The 23368-nt window shown below is 46.0% G+C and overlaps 1 protein-coding gene across 1 annotated transcript in view; it reads right to left on the reverse strand.

Moving 5' to 3' along the window:
- Window positions 1-23368, reverse strand: part of LOC124718722 (zinc finger A20 and AN1 domain-containing stress-associated protein 9-like) — a 144741-nt gene that overhangs the window by 39027 nt on the left and 82346 nt on the right. The window contains exon 2 of the mRNA XM_047244340.1: window positions 20234-20437. Coding sequence (XP_047100296.1) covers window positions 20234-20437 — 204 coding nt within the window. The remainder of the gene's footprint in view (window positions 1-20233; window positions 20438-23368) is intronic.

Below are 23368 nucleotides of genomic sequence, written 5' to 3' on the forward strand. Positions count from 1 at the left end.
ATTCAAAAATCAACTTATAATTCATTTCAAAGTCATATGAATGATGGATAGACCAACGTGCGTTGGATGTTTGGCGCTTTGTGAAACAAGGCTTTTTCTTCCAAGAATATGAATTTGGTTCACCTGAAATTAAAACCTGGGACAGATTCGTGTGAAAGTGGACGAAAGTTTTCTACATGTCTGCAAAACACGTAATTGATGCGGGGTATCACCTCAATATTCACCTAGTGGGATGTGGGAAACTGCAAAGAGTCAACATCCAGGGTGACAAGCACTCGGGCCCTCATTACTAATTCAGCATGCGCATTTGATCAGGGGCGGTCCTCATCCCCATACTGGAAGCAGCACTTCAACACACACGGGTCACTTACACGAATTGAAACATCCAGACGGAGAGGAGGAAACGAGATGAAACTTCACACGTTGAGAAGGTATCTAATATGATAAGAATGATTTACAAAATAGAGTTAAATTAACAAAGAACTCACAGTATGAAACCATTTACTATTATGATAGTGCACACCCCCCTCCATCCCCCCCCCCCCCCCCCCATGCCCTACCTCAGACTGTATGCAGTAACTGATCTGGTTTGGAAGGGAGTCATAAAGCTGTTCTGTCATTTCCTGAGGCAAGCTGGTCCACAACTTTTGTATCAGGACCTTGATATCTCACACACTGGCACTGGAACGGATCTGACATATCATAGACTGATGTGCCCTAAAGCTGCTTACTAGTAATGTAACCATAAGCAAATTCTAGCTGGAATAAAATAAAATAATGAAAGTGATTATATTCTCCTGAATATTTTATGCAATCAACACTGAAGTGTTTATATGATGATGAACTGATGATGATTTTGTATTTAAATTGGTAGTAGATTCCCCAGTCACTACTTAAACAACATTGGTCCACAAAAACAGAGCCCCATTCTATAAACTAAACACAGAATATTCACTAGCGCACAATAAACAAATTTCGCTATTAGAAATTGTATAATCGTGAGTAAATTCCCACAGTCTGTTCAATAACAATTCCAAATTTGCAGCAGAATGACCAGGAGCTACTGCCCACCCACATTTACAAGCCCTTGGTTTCATCACCAAAATTCACAAGGAACACTAAACAAAGAAAATGGAACACTATTTAAATTGTGTACAAGTTAAAATTACAACATGGATGTTAAATGAAAGGTCTTTTGCTCACAGTCCCTCTGAGACTATACAGATTATCCAATATCTAGTGTTTATAGACCTACACAAATAAATAAAACATGGAAATTGCACACACACATTTCCAATAAATGATAAAGAAACTGTTATTAAAACATACCAACAAATGACAAACTGCCTTTTGGCTTCTGTCTCGGGTTCCCGGGTTCGATTCCCGGTGGGGTCAGGGATTTTCTCTGCCTCATGATGACTGGGTGTTGTGTGCTGTCCTTAGGTTAGTTAGGTTTAAGTAGTTCTAAGTTCTAGGGGACTGATAACCACATATGGTAAGTCCCATAGTGCTCAGAGCCATTTGAACCATTTTCTGTCTCGGGTTCTTCGGCCGACATTCATCTAATGATTTTTCTGACGTTCCGCCAGCATGAATGGCTGGCATTGTCAAAGCTTCACCCTCCACTGTCGGTGGTGAACTGGAGCCGAGCTCGCAGCCGCAGACTATATGTACCTGGCGCGCCAACGTCCGAGGGCTTCTCCGCGGTCATTTCCGGTGCGGTTCTCCTCTTGCTACCTGCGACGGTCGTTCGCTGCAGTATGGGAAGCCAGGATCCGTTTACCTTAAGGCTTTCCTCTTTCTTGTTCAAACTGTTAGAGTGTTTTTGTATTTCTACAGTTTCTCTGAACAAGCGCGTGTGATAGTGCTTCTCTACAGCCAGAACTTCCGTGTCGGCGAATTTTATTACGTGGTCGGTCTCATTCAGTGCATGCTCTGCCACGGCCGATTTCTCCACCTGCTGCAATGTCGCTTATGCTCTTTGATCCTGGTGTTACTGGATCGTCCAGTCATTCCGACATAAACTTTTCCGCATGTGCATGGTATACGGTATATTCCCACCATTGCAAGTGGGTCTCTTTTCTCCTTCGCCGATCTAAGACACTCTTTGATCTTCCTTGTCGGTTTGAAAATTGTCTTTACGCCATGTTTGCGCAATGTACGGCTGATTCTGTCCGTCACTCTGGGAATGTATGGCAGAAAGGCCGTACCCGACATTTCTTTTTCTGGTTCCTTACTTCGCCGAGTGTTTGGCTCTGTTACACTTCTAATATAATTTGTGGAGTACCCATTGCTCCTATGGACAGTTTCCAGGTGTTGCATTTCTCGTTTGAGGTGTTGCGGCTCACATATTCGTCCTGCTCTCGTTACGAGCGTACTAATCATGCCTCTTTTATGGCTCGGTTGGTGGTTTGATAGTTTGTTCAGAGAAGCTTGTTCAGAGAGGCTGTAGAAATACAAAAACATGTGAACAGTTTGAACAAGAAAGAGGAAAGCCTTAAGGTAAACGGATCCTGGCTTCCCGTACTGCAGTGAATGACTGTCGCAGGTAGCAAGAGGAGAACCGCACCGGAAGAAGCCCTCGGACGTTGGCGCGCCAGGTACATATAGTCTGCGGCAGCGAGCTTGGCTCCAGTTCACCACCGGAAATGGAGGGTGAAGTTTTGACAATGCCAGCCACTCGTGCTGGCGAAACGTCAGAAAAATCATTAGATGAACGTCGGCCGAAGAACCTGAGACAGAAGCCACAAGGCAGTTTGTGAACAAGTGGCCAGAAAAGCCTTAACAATTTTGTATACCAACAAATAAATGTGGCCTGTTCAATAGCAGTGCCTCTTTGTGCTCTATTCAATGGTGGAATCAAATATTACATTTAAATTACCACTTTCAAGTAACAAGAGTCTTTAATCTAGAACAAATTTCACATTTAATTATATAAACTAGAAATAATGTAATAAGGGAAAGGTACAAGGAATCCCATACTCCGTTCGTGTTCTGTGTAATGTGTGGAGAGTATGATGATCTGGCACATTTAGATAAATAAAAAATTATAAAACATGTAATAGTTCACCAAAAAAATCAATAAATAAAATATATACAGATGTGTGGCATTCAGTTTAACGGCTAGAGTCCTCCACTATCATTTAATACCTTGTCTGTCTAGATTGCATGAAGCATTCAACTATTATTATTCATTTGCTGTTACTACATAACTTCTGTAGTTCTTGTGACATGAAATAAGTGCCTCAAAACATGCATCTCAGTGCTGTGATTACTCCATTGTGGGTTGTTTTGCTGTATGTTGAAATTTGAATTATTGTTTAACTATATAGTATTTGTAAGTATCTCTAGTCTGCCACACTGTGACAGCTCCCATTCAGCGCCAACACTTCCTGCACATGCTGGTACTCAAGCCAGTGCACACCTCTCACCATTAAGGCCCTGATAAAACCCACAACAGTTGATTGACCTCTTGCCCCAGTTACTGTGGTGCAGCCAAGCCCAACTCGGCACTGCCACATTTTGCCTCCCTCACCTCAACCGAACCAGTGTGTAAGATTGCTAGAGTTCAATATTTTTAGGCCTGTGATAGCTCACCAGCATATCTTTTAAGTTACAACCTGGGGATGTTCCCAGCTCAATATCACTTAGACAGTTAATAGAGAGTAGTACCATATGTGGAGGAGCACTGTCCAGTTGAAAAATGTCACTATGCTACTGTCTCATGACAGGTAACACTTTAGGACCAAGATGTCTGTGACATACCATTGTGCTATTAGAGTTGGTTGGTTGATTTGGGGGAAGGGACCAAACAGTGAGATGGTTAGAGTCCTTTCAATCACTACCAACTGTGATCTGAAGTCATACCCTATGGCTCCACACACCATAACACCAAGAGTGACACCACTGTGCCTCTCCAAAATGAAAATTAAAATGTTTCCACATTGATCCATTTTTGCACACACATTTTTAATATAGAATATATCATGGGGTTCTTTATAACATACTAGAAAGCTAAAAAATGTCAGTCAATGTACACATATCAGAACAATTGACTGTTAGAATTTCATTTCTCTGGGATAATTGATTTCAGCGAAAAGGTACATTAGACTGAAAAAACAAGAGCTACAGGAAATTCTGTGGAAAGTTTTATTGCACTTACAGTGTCATTAATACATTACTACTTTGTTTATGTTAAAAAAGGAACTTAAAACTCCTGACAGTACGCTTATGTCCCGTATAACGTTCTGCTACTGGTCCGAGTGTTCTGCATCATCTCTATTAGTAGAATGGGTGAAGGAAGTTACCTCTTGGAACGCCTGTGACAGAGGCACTTCCATTTCATTCTGTACTCGCAAAGGAGTAGTATCACCCAACCTAAAATTTACGCTACTGTTACTACATAAGTGATAATCAACTTCTCTTGTATTTACGACGATTATGTGTGTTCCCTATTGTCTTTCTGCCAGGTCCTCCAAATCTTTTCTTGAAAACTTTGGGGATTGATTTCGGCAATTCTTTGCTCATAAAACAACACGCCGTACATTATTTATATGGCAAACCATTGAATGCGAGACAACAAACAATGAAGCCAATATCTGAAAACTCAAAGTAACGGACAGAAGTATCTAGGTTTATGAATTCAAAGACCATGCCAAGAGCTGCCACAGGGCGAAATATCGGTGTCTCTGATTCTGAAATCTGACATTTGAGCTGACGTCGAGGGCCTTTAAATAAAAATTTCGTCTAAAATACTTCATATTTGCACAAAGTGTGCTTCAAACCATAATACACTACTGGCCATTAAAATTGCTACACCACGAAGATGACGTGCTACAGACGCGAAATTTAACCGACAGGAAGAAGATGCTGTGATATGCAAATGATTAGCTTTTCAGAGCATTCACACAAGGTAGGCGCCTATGGCGACACCTACAACGTGCTGACATGAGGAAAGTTTCCAACCGATTTCTCATACACAAACAGCAGTTGACCGGCGCTGCCTGGTGAAACGTTGTTGTCATGCCTCGTGTAAGGAGGAGAAATGCGTACCATCACGTTTCCGACTTTGATAAAGGTAGGACTGTAGTCTATCACGATTGCAGTTTATCGTATCGCGACATTGCTGCTCGCGTTGGTCGAGATCCAATGAATGTTAGCAGAATATGGAATCGGTGGGTTTAGGAGGGTAATACGGAACGCCTTGCTGGATCCCAACGGCCTCGTACTACTAGCAATCGAGATGACAGGCATCTTATCCGCATGGCTGTAACGGATCGTGCAGCCACGTCTCGATCCCTGAGTCAACAGATGGGGACATTTGCAAGACAACAACCATCTGCACGAACAGTTCGATGACGTTCGCAACAGCATGGACTATCAGCTCGGAGACCATGACTGCAGTTACCCTTGACGCTGCATCACAAACAGGAGCGCCTGCGATGGTGTACTCAACGACGAACCTGGGTGCACGAATGGCAAATCGTCACTTTTTTGGATGAATCCAGGTTCTGTTTACAGCATCATGATGGTCGCATCCGTGTTTGGCGACATCGCGGTGAATGCACATTGGAAGCGTGTATTCGTCATCGCCACACTGGGGTGTCACCCGGCGTGATGGTATGGGTGCCATTGGTTACACGTCCCGGTCACCTCTTGTTCGCACTGACGGCACTTTGAACAGTGGACGCTACATTTCAGATGTGTTACGACCCATGGCTCTACCCTTCAAAGAAATGGTTCAAATGGCTCTGAGCACTATGGGACTTAACAGCTGTGGTCATCAGTCCCCTAGAACTTAGAACTACTTAAACCTAACTAACCTAAGGACATGTCACCTCTTGTTCGCACTGACGGCACTTTGAACAGTGGACGCTACATTTCAGATGTGTTACGACCCATGGCTCTACCCTTCAAAGAAATGGTTCAAATGGCTCTGAGCACTATGGGACTTAACAGCTGTGGTCATCAGTCCCCTAGAACTTAGAACTACTTAAACCTAACTAACCTAAGGACATCACACACATCCATGCCCGAGGCAGGATTCGAATCTGCGACCGTAGCAGTCGCGCGGTTCCGGACTGAGCGCCTTAACCGCGAGACCACCGCAGCCGGCGCTGTACCCTTCATTCGATCCCTGTGAAACCCTACATTTCAGCAGGATAATGCACGACCGCATGTTTCAGGTCTGTACGAGCCTTTCTGGATACAGAAAATGTTCTACTGCTGGCCTGTCCAGCACATTCTCCAGATCTCTCACCAACTGAAAACGTCTGGTCAATGGTGGCTGAGCAACTGGCTCGTCTCCATACGCCAGTCACTACTCTTGATGAACTGCGGTATCGTGTTGAAGGTGCATGGGCAGCTGTACCTGTACACGCCATCCAAGCTTTGTTTGACTCAATGCGCAGGCGTATCAAGGCCGTTATTACGGCCAGAGGTGGTTGTTCTGGGTACTGATTTCTCAGGATCTATGAACCCAAATTGCGTGAAAATGAAATTACAGTCAGTTCTAGTATAATATATTTGTCCAACGAATACCCGTTTATCATTTGCATTTCTTCTTGGTGTAGCAATTTTAATGGTCAGTAGTGTAATAACAATTAATAAAACAAAATTTCGTATTTTCATGGTTTTCAAGGTATCTACTGCTCTCCAGCCTTCGTAGCTACAGGGTTCCGTTCACTGCAACAACAATTTACATGATTCGTTCCTTATACTCATATACGATCCAGTCATCTTAACGTTGTGAGACGTACAGGAAGAGAGTCAATGAGGTTCTGGAAGGCACCAGTAGGGATGTGGAGGCAAGGTGACTCCAGTCCCATGGGCAGATGCGGTAGTTTCCTCGGTTGAGGATCCGTGGCGCGAACACCAGATCGAGGTGGTCCCACAGATTCTCGACTGGGTATTTGGTGGCCGGGGGAGAGCTGTAAACACATCGTGGTGCTCTTTGAACGACGCACGCACACTGAGAGCTGCGTGACACTTTGCATTGTCCTGCTGGTAGATGCCATCGTGCTAAGGAAAAACAGTCTGCCGGCAGGGGTTGATATCATCTGCATGCTTGTGTCGATCTATTGCGCCTTCCAGAATGACGAGATCACCCAGGGAATACAACGAAAACATGCTCCAGAAAATAGTGCTACTTCGTCCGGTCGGGACAGAACGTACACGCCAACGGCCATTGTCCGATGGAGCATAAAGTGTGACTCATCTGAAAAGGCCACCTGTCACCACTCAGTGGATGTCTGGTTGCGGTATTGGCGTGCACATTCCAGTACATTCCAGCCGTCGAACGGCAGTCAGCACGGGTGCATGAACCAGGCGCCTACTGCAGAAGCCCACACTCAGGAACGTTTGCTCAACAGTCGTTGAGGAGACACTGCTGGTAGCCCCTTGGTTCATCAGTTGCTCAACAGTTGCACAGCCATTCGCCTGCAAACCTGCTGCCGTTCACCTCTGTCATCTATGACCCGCGGTGCACTCCAGTTGTCTCGGCGCCCACTGTAGATAGCGCAGTTTTGCCATGCACGGTATACGCTATGCGATCAAAACTATCCGGACATCTGGCTGAAAATGACATATAAGTTCGTGGCGCCCCCCACCGGTAATGCTGGGATTCAGTATGGTGTTGGCCTTTCCTTAGCCTTGATGACAGCTTCCACTCTCGCAAGCATACGTTCAGTCAGGAGCTGGAAGCTTTCATGGTGAATGGCAGCCCATTCGTCACGGAGTGCTGCATTGAGAATAGGCATCGATGTCGGTAGTCGAGGAATGGCACGAATCCCAAAGGTGCCCTATAGAATTCAGGTGAAGACTCTGTGCAGGCCAGTTCATTACAGGGATGTTATTGTCGTGTAACCACTCCGCCACAGGCCGTGCATTATGAACAGGTGCTCGATCGTGAAGATTCAATCGGCATCCCCGAATTGCTCTTCAAATGTTGGAAGCAAGACGGTGCTCAAAACATCGAGGTAGGCCTGTGATGTGATAGTGCCACGCAGAACAACATGGCTCGCAAGCCATGAAAAACTCGTCGACACCGTAACACCATGGCCTCCGATTTTTACTGTTGGCACTACACACCTTGGCAGATGACGTTCACCGGACATTCGTCATACCCACACCCTGCTGTCGGATCGCCACTCCACACAACATTTTTCCACTGTTCAATGGTCCAATGTTTACGCTCCTTACACCAAGCGAGGCGTCGTTTGGCATTTACCGGCGTGACATGTGGCTTATGAGCAGCCGCTCGACCATAAAATCCAAGTTTTCTCACCTCCCGCCTTACTGTCATAGTACTTGCAGTGGATCCTGATGCAGTATTGATTTCCTGTCTGGTGGTCTGGACAGATGTCTGCCTATTACACATTACGACCTTCTTCAACCGTCAGCAGTCTCTGTCAGTCAACAGACGAGGTCGGCCTGCACGCTTTCGTGCTGTACGTGTCCCTTCTCGTTTCCACTTCACCGTCACATCCGAAACAGTGGACCTAGGGATGTTTAGGACTGTAGAAATCTTGCGTACAGACGTATGACACAAGTGACACCCAATCACCTGACCTCGTTCGAAGTCTGTGAGTTACGCGGAGCGCCCCATTCTGCTCTCTCACGATGTCTAATGACGCTGAGGTCGCTGATATGGAGTACTTGACAATAGGTGACAGCACAATGCACCTAATATGGAAAACGTATGTTTTTGGGGGTGTCTGGATACTTTTGATGGCACAGTGCACTTTAACCGCGGTGGCACGCGAACAGTCTACAAACTTAGAAATGTTTCCACCCTTGGCCCGAAAGCAAATGATCGTGGCCCTCTGGACGTCAGGTAAATCGCTCCGTTTCCGCACTTTACGACTGCATTGTTTTCCGTGTGCCCCTGCACTCACTTTACGTACCCTTCACTACTGGTGTTGCCACCGACAGTTTTGAGTTTTTATTGCACGTTGACGTCGAACATAGGCGGCGGTAACATTAATGTGACTCCACCGTGTGTTTCTGTTGTTGTGTTTACTTCCGTTCTCATACCACAGTGGCGGCAATGACTTATAACATTCAGTAGACTCTAATGAGAAAGCTGTTTCGTTTTGCTTTGAACTCACTTTTCAGCTTGAATCAACAACAACAATGACGACAACGAACAGCGAACACAAATACGCCCAGAGCCTGTAGACTGCCACGGATATTGTCGTTATTGTTCACTGACTGCACATTTATAGCCAGCGCAATGTTACGTCAAAAGTTTTTGACGTGATCAATATCATTACACAGTCTCCGTGAAGCGAAATTCGCGCACTCGGGCTTCTCAGCGCGACTCCTTACATGCCAGCGATAAAAAAATGTCTGCCACAACTTCGTCTGGCGAGTACATCCAACAGAAAAAGGACGTTAAAGAGTGTCAATCTGGCAACACTGTAACCACATGTATGGTAATTAACTCTGTCAGCACATATTACTTATGCTGTACAGTTGGTGCAGTGGATAGAGTTTTTGGATTAGCATGCAGGAGGTCAATGGTTCGATCCTGGTTTGAGACACATGTTTTTAATTTGGTAAATGTAGTCCAGATGGTACGATAACGCATCTTAATCGTCAACAACGACTGCAGTGGGCCCTCTAGAAAGCATTTACACCTACATGCTACAATCGTAGAAATGGAAGATCGGTCAGCTTTTAAAGCAGCCTTTTTTTATTTGCTAATTTCATTCTCACATTTCATACTGTAATATACACCGTTTCTTAGGTCACATGTATCCTAAATTTACAATTTGTAGCGCTGAACATAACAAATACGTGGTTAGACAAATATGTAATAGACAGTTGAAACAAATGACCTGTCATAGGACAGAATAACTACAAAAACAATATTAGTTTCGAGATGCTAAAGATGATAGTACATTACAATGATACAACATGTACTTATCATTTATACTACATGTAATATGGAAGCTCAGATGTCGCACATTAGCAACCAGCGACAGTAATAATGTCAAAATTGATGACCGCATGACCTTTAAAACAGAATACTTTGTCCTCAGAACAACAAATGCTTTAAGCGACCTCCCTGTACGTCCAAACGCATTCATAACAAAGTAACACAATCCCAGTGCCTCGGCCGGCCGAAGTGGCCGCGCGGTTCTGGCGCTGCAGTCTGGAACCGCGAGACCGCTACGGTCGCAGGTTCGAATCCTGCCTCGGGCATGGATGTGTGTGATGTCCTTAGGTTAGTTAGGTTTAACTAGTTCTAAGTTACAGGGGACTAATGACCTCAGCAGTTGAGTCCCATAGTGCTCAGAGCCATTTGAACCATTTGAACCCAGTGCCTCAGTGAAATGCAACACACCAAACTTCCCAATTTGTTAACAAGAGACAGTGATGTCTTTTCAGACAAACCTGGAGTTATCATGGGCTACCAATACAATATGGAGGTAGTTCTACACAAAATCTACTGCACTCCTATGTACCGCATCCTGTGGACAAAGACCAACATGAGGCAGGAGATACGAAAATACTGGATTCGAAAGTAATTGAAACGTCATTATCCCCATACAGTAGACAATTGCTGGCAGTAAGCAAACCTACTGGACAAGTACACTTTGTTCTCGATGAATGAGAAATAAACAAAGTAATCATACCAGTACAAACAAGACAAGAAATGTTCGATGAGGAAATACAAAAATTTTATGGATTAATGATATTCGACTAGTATAGATCTTTGTCTTCTTATTGGCAGATTTTGCTAACAAAAAATTTCAGATGTCAAACTTATGCTACACTTTGGCTTAAATGTTAGCACTGGTGTGTTCATTACAGCGCTGGACAATGAGTTGGTGCCAGAGTTACAGTTTACGTAGATGATCAGTCAGCAGTAGCCAACCGAGACAGATGCAGCAACAGGGAAGTAACCGCATTTGTCATTTACGAGTTCCTAACCAGGATCGAATTTTATTATATCATCTGTGTGCTTTAATAGTTTAGTTTCTTGTGTTTTTGGTATAAATTTTATATCTAATAGCCACAGGTGTCGCGTTTTCTACAAGTTCCTCATCAGGGGCAAATATTTAGTTTCAGCCGAGTGCTTCGGTAGATAGGTTTTTGAATATCTGCGTATTACTAGACACAGTTCGTGCATTTTCGTCAGGGTCCATAGTAAAGTTGCGCAGTACGTGCCGACAGTCCGTTTATCTGCACAGTTTAGTTTTCCACGGCCTTTAGTATGGACAGGGACTGCGATTTTTGTGTGCGGATGCGAGCTGAGTTGGTGACACTTCGCTCTCAGCTTCAGGCAGTGATGGCTTCGATTACACAGCTTGAGGCTGCAGTGGATGGGCACCACTGTTGTGGGCCGGCCGTGGGGATGCAACGGACGTCCAGCACGTCCGAGTCCTCCGATCGGTTCTCACCGGTGGCCAACCCAGTTACTGCTTGCACTGAGGCTGACTCCTCACCGGTGGTCGAGTGGGAGGTCGCCCCGGAACGAAGCAGGCGGCGAAAGACTTCCCAGGCGGCCGCATGTAAGGCCTCCCCGGTTTGTCTGACAAACAGGTTCCAGGTGCCGTCTGTGGCTGACACTGTCGCTGAGCCAGATGCTGTCGCCTGTCCCGTTACAAAGGAAATCACTCAGCCTGCAAGATCTGGGCAATCACAGAGGCTGGGGTTACTGGTAGTTGGGCGCGTTATGGGCCCCTTAGGGACTTGGCTGACAAGAAGGGTAAGAAATCCAATGTGCACTCCGTGTGCATAACGGCTGGAGTCATTCCAGATGTGGAAAGGGTCCTCCCGGATGCCATGAAGAGCACAGGGTGCAGCCAACTGTAGGTGTTGGCTCACGTCAGTACCAATAATGTGTGTCACTTTGGATCAGAAGAATTTCTCTCTGGTTTCGAGCGTCCAACAGAAGTGGTAAAGGCTGTCAGTCTTGCTTGCAAGATGAAAGCAGAGCTGACCATTTGCAGCATAGTCGACAGGACCGATTGCGGACCTCTGGTACAGAGCCGAGTTGAGGGTCTGAATGAAAGGCTCAGACGGTTCTGCGAACTTGTAGGCAGCAGATTCCTCGACCTGCGCCAAAGGGTGGTTGGGTTTCGGGTTCCGCTGAGTAGGTCAGGTGTCCACGATACGCAGGAGGCGGCTACACGAGTAGCAGGGGGTGTGTGGCGTGGACTGAGCGGTTTTTTAGGTTAGAGGGTCTCGGGAAAACAAAAGAAGGGCTTCAGTCACAAAGGGTGCAGGCTGAACACAGGAAAAATGTAGATACAGGAACCATTGGTATAACAGTTGTAAATTGTCGTAACTATGTTGGGAAAGTACCAGAGCTCCAAGCGCTAATAGAAAGCACTGATGCTCAAATCGTTACAGGTACTGAAAGCTGGCTAATGCCGGATATAAGCTCAGCCGAAATTTTTGCGAAGGACCTAACGGTGTTCCGAAAGGACAGGGTAAACACGGTCGGTTGTGGCGTGTTTGTTGCTGTCAGAAGTAGTTTAACTCGTCGCGAAATTGAAGTAGATACTTCCTGTGAGTTAGTATGGGCAGAGGTCATTGTTGGCAACCGGAATAAAATAATGATTGGATCCTTTTACCGACCTCCCAATCCAGATGATACAGTTGCTGAAAGGTTTAAAGAAAGCTTGAGTCTGATTTGAAACACGTACCCGACTCATGCGATAATAGTTGGTGGTGACTTTAATTTACCCTCGATATGATGGCGAAAATACATGTGCAATTCCGGAGGTATGCATAAAATATAATCCGAAATTATGCTACCCACATTTTCTGAAAATTATTCCGAGCAGTTAGTTCATGAGCACACGCGAATAGTAAGCGGTTGTGAAAACACACTTGACCTCTTAGCAACAAATAATCGCGACTTAATAACGAGCATGAAAACCGATTCAGGGATTACTGAACGCAGGGTTGTCGTAGCGAGATTGAACACTGTAATTCCCAAAATAAAATATCGCGTCGTGTTGTCTAAATATTGTTTGCGTGCAAAGTCGAACGTGCAATTTTTCTCGTGCAGCCCGAGTTAACACTTGTAACCACATTTAGTAGTTAGAGCCTCAAGTACACTACTGGCCATTAAAATTGCTGCACCAAGAAGAAATGCAGATGATAAACGGGTATTCATTGGACAAATATATTATACTAGAACTGACATGTGATTACATTTTTACGCAATTTGGGTGCATAGATCCTGAGAAATCAGTACCCAGAACAACCACCTCTGGCCGTAATAACGGCCTTGATACGCCTGGGCATTGGGTCAAACAGAGCTTGGATGGCGTGTACAGGTACAGTTGCCCATGCAGCTTCAACAAATCACAGTTCATCAAGAGTAGTGACTGGCGTATTGTGACGAGCCAGTTACTCGGCCACCATTGACCAGATGTTTTCAGTTGGTGAGAAATCTGGAGAATGTGCAGGCCAGAGCAGCAGTCGAACATTTTCTGTGTCCAGAAATGCCCGTACATGACCTGCAACATGCGGTCGTGCATCATCCTGCTGAAATGTAGGATTTCGCAGGGATCGAATCAAGGGTAGAGCCACGGGTCGTAACACATCAGAAATGTAACGTCCACTGTTCAAAGTGCCGTCAATGCGATCAAGAGGTGACCGAGACGTGTAACGGATGGCACCTCGTACCATCACACGGGGTGATACGCCAGTATGGTGATGACGAATACACGCTTCCAATGTGCGTTCACCGCGATGTCGCCAAACACGGATGCGACCATCATGATGCTGTAAACAGAACCTGGATACATCCGAAAAAATGACGTTTTGTTATTCGTGCACCCAGGTTCGTCGTTGAGTACACCATCGCAGGCGCTCCTGTCTGTGATGCAGCGTCAAGGGTAACCGCAGCGATGCTCTCCGAGCTGATAGTCCATGCTGCTGCAAACGTCGTCGAACTGTTCGTGCAGATGGTTGTTGTCTTGCAAACGTCCCCATCTGTTGACTCAGAGATCGAGACGTGGCTGCACTATCCGTTACAGCCATGCGGATAAGATGCCTGTCATCTCGACTGCTAGTGATACGAGGCCGATTGGATCCAGCACGGCGTTCCGTATTACCCTCCTGAACCCACCGATTCCATATTCTGCTAACATTCATTGGATCTCGACCAACGCGAGTGGCAATGTCGCGATACGATAAACCGCAATCGCGAAAGGCTACAATCCGACCTTTATCAAAGTCGGAAACGTGATGGTACGCATTTCTCCTCCTTACACGAGGCATCACAACAACGTTTCACCAGGCAACGCCGGTCAACTGCTGTTTGTGTATGATAAATCGGTTGGAAACTTTCCTCATGTCAGCACGTTGTAGGTGTCGCCACCGGCGCCTTGTAGGTGTCGCCACCGGCGCCAACCTTGTGTGAATGCTCTGGAAAGCTAATCATTTGCATCTCACAACTTCTTCTTCCTGTCGGTTAAATTTCGCGGCTGTAAAACGTCATATTCGTGGTGTAGCAGTTTTAATGGCCAGTAGTGTACTTTCAGAAATTTAGACGTGCCAGTTCGAATGATTCTTTTGATACACCCTGTATTGCGTCTCAAATGTCATATATGTTAAATAATGTGACAAGTGAAGAAAACAATATAAATTAAAAAGTAAACGTTGGTAAGTTTCGAACCGTCGCCTCATCCACCACCCTCTTACGAAGCGCTGACGCTAACCATTTCATCACATTTGCTCCTCTCAAATGCATGAGGAACATAATAGATGCGTAAAGCTTCTCTAGCGATTTTCTTCGAATTGCCAGAGGGGTGCACCTTACTACGCTGAAGCGCCAAAGATACTGGTATAGGCATGCGTATTCAAATACAGAGAGTTGTAAACAGAATACGGCGCTGCGGTCGGCAACGACTATATGAGACAACAAGTGTCTGGCGCAGTTGTTATATTGGTTACCGCTGCTACAATGACAGATTATGAAGATTTATGTGAATATGAACGTGGCGTTGTAGTCGGTGCACGAGCGATTGGACACAGCATCTCCGAGGCAGCGATGAAGTGCGGATTTTCCCGTACAACCATTTCACAAGGGTACCGTGAATATCAGGAATCCGGTAAAATATCAAATCTCCGACATCGCTGCGGCCGGAAAAAATTCCTGCATGATCGAGGCCAACGACGACTGAAGAGAATCGTTCAACATGACAGAATCCAACCCTTCCGCAGATTGTTGCAGGTTTCAATGCTGGGCCATCAACAAGTGTCTGCGTGCGAACCATTCAACGGAACATAATCTATATCGGCTTTCGGAGGGGTACCCTTGATGACTGCACGACACAAAGCTATACAACTCGCCCGGGACCGTCAACACCGACATTGGACTGTTGATGACTGGAAAGGTGTTGTCTGGTCGGACGAGTCTCTTTTCAAATTGTATCGAGCGGATGGACGTATAAGGGTATGGAGACAATCTCATGAATCCATGGAACCTGCATGTTGGCAAGGGACTGTTACATGTGGTGGAGGCTCTGTAATGGTGTGGGGCGTATCCAGTTGGGGTGATGTGCAACCAATGATACGTCTAGATACGACTCTGACAGGTGACACGTACGTAAGCACTCTGTCTGATCTCCTGCATTTTTTCATGTCCATTGTGCACTCCGATGGAGTTGGGAAATTCCAGCAGGACAATGCGACACCCCCCCGCGCTCAGAATTGCTGCAGAGTGGCTGCAGGAACACTCTTCTGAGTGTAAACAATTCCGCTGGCCACTAGTCTCCCTAGACATGAACATTATTGAGCATATCCGGGATGTCTTGCAACGCACTGTTCAGACGAGATGTCCACCCCCACGTAGTCTTGCGGATTTGTGGACAGCACTGCAGGATTCATGGTGTCACTTCCCTCCAACACTCCAACAATATTTCAGACATTAATCGAGTCCATGCCACGTCGTGTTGCGGCACATCTGCTTGCTCGCTAGGACCCTACACAGTAATGGGTAGGTGTACCAGTTTCTTTGGCTCTTCAGTGTACTTGCACATATCTACATATCTACATATATACTCCGCTAGTCACCAAGCGGTGTGTGGCGGAGGGCACAATTCGCACTAAAGTCCTCCCTCTGTTCCACTCGCGGATCGAGCGAGGCAAAAACGACTGTCTGAGCGCATCAGTACGAGCTCTTATTTCCCTTATCTTTGAATGATGATCATTACGCGATTTGAAAGTTGGTGGTAATAATATATGCTCTACATCCTCGGTGAAGATTTGATTTCGGAATTTAGTGAGCGGCCCCTTCTGTTTAGCGCGTCGTCTATCTGCAAGTGTGTCCCACTTCAAACTTTCCATGAGATTTGTAACGCTCTCGCGATGGCTAAATGTACCAGTCACGAATCTTGCCGCTCTTCTTTTCTTCTCAATCTCTTGAATCAGACCCAACTGGTAAGGGTCTCACACAGACGAACAATACTCCAAGACTGCACGAACTAACGTATTGTAAGCAATTTCCTTTGTTGAAGTACTGCATCGCTTCAGGATTCTACCAATAAACCGCAACCTAGAGTTCGCTTTACCCGTTACTTGTGTAATCTGATCATTTCGAATAGTGACACCCAGATACTTGACTGATGTTACCGCTTGCAAAGACTGACCATTTATTTTGTACTCATACATTAATGAGGATTTTCGCCTTGTTATACGCAGTAGGCTACACTTACTAATATTGAGAGATAACTGCTAGTCATTACACCATGCATTTATTTTCTGCAAATCCTCATTGATTTGTTCACAACTTTCGTGTGATACTACTTTCCTGTAGACTACAGCATCATCGGCAAACAGTCTAAGGCCGCTGTCAATACCATCAACAGATCGTGTTTTCCTTTTTTAATGAACTAGTAAAGGTGTAAACGTTTGAAGTAAATCCGTGATCCAAGCGTCGTGGTCTCCCCTTGTGAGATAGTTGTGCAGTGTTTCGCTAATAGCAACTCGCTTTTCAAGCGATCGACGAGTCCAGGATGTTCTTCGCTATTTTCTCTGCCTTTCTTCGACAATCGTGCAGATATTTTAGGAGTGTTCATTTTCGTAAACAAATGTGTGTTTTGGGCGCCAGATGCAGCCGAAAACTGCCGCTGGAGGAAGCTGAGCGTCTGATCGTTTCAGAGTGTGCAGCAACCGTGACGGACACCACACGTCCACAAGACTCAGAGGGCCGTAGACACGGGTTCCCAGGTAGATGCCGTGTTTCTTGACTTCCGAAAGGCGTTCGATACAGTTCCACACAGTCGTTTAATGAACAAAGTAAGAGCATATGGACTATCAGACCAATTGTGTGATTGGATTGAAGAGTTCCTAGATAACAGAACGCAGCATGTCATTCTCAAGGGAGAGAAATCTTCCGAAGTAAGAGTGATTTCAGGTGTGCCGCAGTGGAGTATCGTAGGACCGTTGCTACTCACAATATACATAAATGACCTTATGGATAACATCGGAAGTTCACTGAGGCTTTTTGGGGATGATGCTGTGGTATATCGAGAGGTTGTAACAATGGGCAACGGCCTTGCCGCAGTGAATGACCGAAGTCAAGCGCTGTCGGGCGTGGTCGGCACTTGGATGGGTGACCATCCAGGCCGCCATGCGCTGCTGCAATTTTTCGGGGTGCACACAGCCTCGTGATGTAACTGAGGAGCTGCTCGACCGAATAGTAGTGGCTTCGGTCAAGAATACCATCATAACGACAGGGAGAGCGGTGTGCTGCCCCCACGCCCCTTCTATCCGCATCCTCAACTGAGGATGACACGGCGGTCGGATGGTACCGGTAGGCCACTCGTGGCCTGAAGACGGAGTCCTTTTTATTGTCACAATGGAAAATTGTACTGAGATGCAGAAAGATCTGCAACGAATTGAAGCATGGTGCAGGGAATGGCAATTGAATCTCAATGCAGACAAGTGTAATGTGCTGCGAATACACAGAAAGAAATATCCTTGATCATTTAGCTACAATACAGCAGGTCAGCAAATGGAAGCAGTTAATTCCATAAATTATCTGGGAGTGGGCATTAGGAGTGATTTGAAATGGGATGATCATATAAAGTTGATCGTCAGTAATGCAGATGCCAGACTGAGATTCATTGGAAGAATGCTAAGGAAATGAAATCCGAAAACAAAGGAAGTAGGTTACAGTACACTTGTTCGTTTGCAGGAGAGACGCTCAGTAGCTCGGTACGGGCTTTTGTTGAAGTTTCGAGAACATACCTTCACTGAGTCAAGCAGTATATTACTCCCTCCTACGTATATCTCGCGAAGAGACCATGAGGATAAAATCAGAGTGATTAGAGCCCACCCAGAGGCATACCGACAATCTTTCTTTCCACGAACAATACGAGACTGGAATAGGAGGGAGAAGGGAACCTTCCCATCGCACCCCCCTCAGATTTAGTTATAAGTTGGCACAGTGGATAGGCCTTGAAAAACTGAACACAGATCAATCGAGAAAACAGGAAGAAGTTGTGTGGAACTATGAAAAAAATGAGCAAAATATACAAACTGAGTAGTCGATGTGCAAGATAGGCATCATCAAGGATAGTCTGAGCTCAGGAGCGCCGTGGTCCCATGAACTGGTCTTTTAACTACAAGTCGCACTGCTGCTAAGCAAAAGGTTCTCAGTTCAAACTGTATTCGGTGCTTGACATTTTCTTTATTTAAAAACAATATCGAAGTGTCTTAGTTCATTTGAATGTAATTTTTTGAAATTTCTAGTGCTTTGTCTCTTCATTATAATCATAATAAGATTTCGGTTTTTCTAATTTTGTCCTCCAATATTTCTTTCACAGAAACTAAAAACAATGAAAAGGAACCCATAGAATATTCATGTTATCTGTTTTGTTTGTATATCTTCTATTAAAAAAAAAAAAGCTCCCGTGGTTAGCGTGAGCAGCTGCGAAACAAGAGGTCCTTGGTTCAAGCCTTCCCTCGAGTGAAAAGTTTAATTTTTTTATTTTCAGAGAATTATCAAAGTTCAGGCACTCACACATAGTCAACTTCGCTCTCCAAAATTCCAGGATATGTTCAGATTTGCTTGGATATATGCAGGATTTCACGGTCTACACACGGAAAAATTTGAAAACGTTAAAAACATATGTTTTGACAGAGCACAGGGAAAACTGTGCGACTGTGAAACTGTTGCATTCATTTGTTGCAGTTTATGTGACAAACTCTTATGTTTTTATCACTTTTTGGGAGTGATTATCACATCCACAAGAAAACCTAAATCGGGCAAGGTAGAAAAATCGCCAAGTGTACAAGTTAGGTGGGTCGACAACATATTCCTGTTATGTGACGCACATGCCGTCACCAGTGTCGTATAGAATATAACAGACGTGTTTTCCTGTGGAGGAATCGGTTGACCTACGACCTTGCGATCAGATTTTTCGGTTCCCATTGGAGAGGCACGTCCTTTCGTCTACTAATCGCACGGTTTTGCGGTGCGGTCGCAAAACACAGACACTAAACTTATTACAGTGAACAGAGACGTCAATGAACGAACGGACACATCATAACTTTGCGAAAAAAAAGAACGTAACCTTTTCACTGGAGGGAAGACTTGAACCAAGGACCTCTCCGTTCCGCAGCTGCTCACGCTAACCACGGGACCACGGCGCCCCTGAGCTCATATTATCCTTGATGTTGCCTATCTTGCCCATGGACTACTCAGTTTGTATATTTTGCTTATTTTTTTCATATTCCCACACTACTTCTTCCTGTATTCTCGATTGATCTGTGTTCAGTTTTTCAAGGCCTATCCACTGTGCCAACTTATAACTAAATCTGAGGGGGGTGCGATGGGGAGGTTCGCTTGTGAGCACTCTGGGACTTAACTTCTGAGGTCATCAGTCGCCTAGAACTTAGAACTAATTAAACCTAACTAATCTAAGGACATCACACACATCCATGACCGACGCAGGATTCGAACCTGCGACCGTAGCGGTCACTCGGCTCCAGACTGTAGCGCCTAGAACCGCACGGCCACTCTGGCCGGCAGAGGTACTCAAAGTACCCTCCGCCACACACCTTCAGGTGGCTTGCGGAGTGTGGACGTAGATGTAGATGTGTGACGGGCTTTGCGATCAGCAACGTGTTCCGGGTAAGGACGGTTTTAGGTCTCTTCGAGTCCCGGGCCGCCACACCGTTTCGACGTGTAGTTAGTTTGACCGTGTTGCGAGCCGCTGCACCGTCGGAGGCTACGCTACGCCGCGCCGGGTGCTACCTGTGGAGGTCGGCCGAGTAGCCTCCCGACGCCGGGCGCCGCGACGCCAGTGGACGCCGCGCCGGTCGATGTGGCGGCGTGCCACGCGCTCATCTGGCGGCGCCATTGTGCTCGCTGATTGTCGAGGCGCGCCCGATACGTCCCCGCGGGGAGCCGCGCCGACGAGGCGGCGGCCGTCCGGCCCCACTCCAGGGCTGCCTGCCACTGCTTTGGCAAAAAAATCAAAATCGAGCATCACTCGGAAGATTTGTCCTTTCTCGACCAAGCGTGCTGCCTCCGCAGGTCCACTTCACGTGTGAGGCTTGTAATGGAACGGAACGCTATTTAGGAAACTTCCTGGCAGATTAAAACTGTGTGCCTGACCGATACTCGAACTCGGGACCTTTGCCTTTCGCGGCCAAGTGCTCTAACATCTGAGCTACCCAAACACGACTCACGCCCCATCCTTACAGCTTTAATTCCGCCATTACCTCATCTCCTACTTTCCAAACTTCACAGAAGCTCTCCTGCAAACCTTGCAGAACTAGCACTCCTGGAAGGAAAGATATTGCGGACAGATGGCGTAGCCATAGTCTGGGGGAAGTTTCCAGAATGAGATTTTCACTCTGCAGCGGAATGTTCGCTGATATCCCCCAGGCTGTGGCTAAACCGTGTCTCTGCAGTATACTTTCTTCCAGGAATGTTAGTTCTGCAAGGTTCGCAGGGGAGCTTCTGTGAAGTTTGGAAGGTAGGAGATGAGGTACTGGCGGAATTAAAGCTGTGAGGACGGAGCGGGAGTCGTGCTTGGGTATCTCAGACGGTAGAGCACTTGACAGCGAATGGCAAAGGTCCCGAGTTCGAGTCTCGATCCGGCACACAGTTTTAATCTGCCAGGAAGTTTCATATCAGCGCACACTCCGCTGCTGAGTGAAAATCTCATTCTGGAAACATCCCCCAGGCTGTGGCTAAGCCATGTCTCCGCGATATCGTTTCTTTCAGGAGTGCTGGTTCTGCAAGGTTCGCAGGAGAGCTTCTGTGAAGTTTGGAAAGTAGGAGATGAGGTACTGGCGGAAAGCTGTGAGGACGGAGCGTGAGTCGTGCTTGGGTATCTCAGATGGTAGAGCACTTGACAGCGAATGGCAAAGGTCCCAAGTTCGAGTCTCGATCCGGCACACAGTTTTAATCTGCCAGGAAGTTTCATATCAGCGCACACTCCGCTGCAGAGTGAAAATCTCATTCTGGAAACATCCCCCAGGTTGTGACTAAGCCATGTCTCCGCAATATCCTTTCTTCCAGGAGTGCTAGTCCTGCTAGGTTCGTAGGAGAGCTTCTGTAAAGTTTGAAAGGTAGGAGACGAGGTACTGGCAGAAGTAAAACTGTGAAGACGGGGCGTGAGTCGTGCTTGGGTAGCTCAGATGGTAGAGTACTTGTCCGCAAAAGGCTAAGATCACCAGCTCGAGTCTCGGTCCGGCACACAGTTTTAATCTGCCAGGAAGTTTCATATCAGCACACACTCCTCTGCAGAGTGAAAAATCTCATTCTGAGAACTCTGTTGGATCAAAAGTATCCGGTATTTGGTATGGGGTTGGTCCAACCAGCGCCCTTATGGAGCTTCACCTCTGCAGGGGACAGTTTTACTGAGCTGGATGAACCACTTTGGAGGGAAGTCAGCCCACTCTTCCTCAACAACCGAAACCAGAGGAGGCAACCATGCTGGAGGCTGGGATCTGGTGCGAAGTCTACGTTCTGACTCATCCAGGAGGTTCATGTCGGCACTCAGGGCATGCCAGTCTATTTTAGGAACGTTACGGTCCGGAAGAACAAGGTACAGGAGAATGGAGAGAAAAACTGAGGATCTGTTAACCGACGATGAGTTTTGCTTTATGAAAGGAAAAGACATCAGAGAAGCAGCTCTGAGGTGGCGCTTGATAATCGCAGCAAGGCTGAAGAAAAGACATGTTCATAGGATTTGTCGATCCAGAAAAAGCGTAAGAGAGTGTTAAATGGTGCAAGATGTTCGATATCTTGAGGAAAATAGGGTAAGCTATAGAGAAAGACAGGCAATATACTATCTGTACAAAAGCATAGAGGGAATAATAAGAGTGGGAGACCAAGAACGAGGTGTACGGATGAAAAATGGTGTAAGACAGGTGTGTAGCCTTTCGCCCACTGGTGTTCAAACTATGCGTGGAAGAAGCAATGAGGGAAATAAAACAAAGTTTCAAGAGCAGAACCGAAATTCAGGGTGAAAGGATATCAACGATAAGATTCGCTGATGACGTTGCTATCCTCAGTGAAAGCGAAGAAAAATTACAGGATCTGTTGAACGGAATGAACAGTCTAATGAGTAGAGAATGCGAGTAAACTGAGGAAAGACGAAAGTATGAGAAGCAGCAGAAACGAGAACAAGGGGAAACTTATATTTAATGATTACAAAGTTAAACAATTCTGCTACGTAGGCAGCAAAATAACCCATCCCGAACGGAGCAAGGACGACATAAAAAGTGGATTAGCGCTGGCAAAAGGGGCATTCCTGGCCAATAGAAGTCGACTGTTCCCAAACATAGTTTTTAATTTGAGGAAGAAATTTCTGAGAATATGTGTCTGGAGCGCAGCGTTGTATGGCAGTGAAACATGGACTGTTGGACAACCGGAACGGAAGAGAAAAGACCCCATTTGAGATGTGGTGCTACAGAAGACATTCGAAAATTAGGTCGACTGATAAGGTAGGGAATGAGGAGGTTCTTCGCAGAGTAGGCAAGGAAATGGAATATGTGGCAAACGCTAACGAGAAGAAAGGTTGGGGTGGTGGAATTATAATGAAATCTAGACCTTTAGCTTGACTGCCGCTAGTAATGAGTATGGTGGGCAGGGGCGCCACAAATGTAGTAGTGTGTGGACAGAGAGTTGGAAAGTGTGAGTCTCACGGGGAGCGTGCCAGAGATAAGTCCCTGCAATCGCATTATCGTCGGATGGAGGGGTTAGCTGCCCTCCGTAATAAAAATAAAAAAAACTGAGTTAATCGATCAACGACGAACTTACAAACGGGCGTCTTACGAGCAGATGCTACGAACGACAGCGAACAAAGTGAGATTTTCTTTTTTTTAAAAAAAAGATAGTGCGTCTGCCATGTAAGCAGGAGGTCCCGGGTTCGAG

The sequence above is a fragment of the Schistocerca piceifrons genome, chromosome 10, assembly GCF_021461385.2.
Source record: "Schistocerca piceifrons isolate TAMUIC-IGC-003096 chromosome 10, iqSchPice1.1, whole genome shotgun sequence".
Classification (NCBI taxonomy): domain Eukaryota; kingdom Metazoa; phylum Arthropoda; class Insecta; order Orthoptera; family Acrididae; genus Schistocerca; species Schistocerca piceifrons.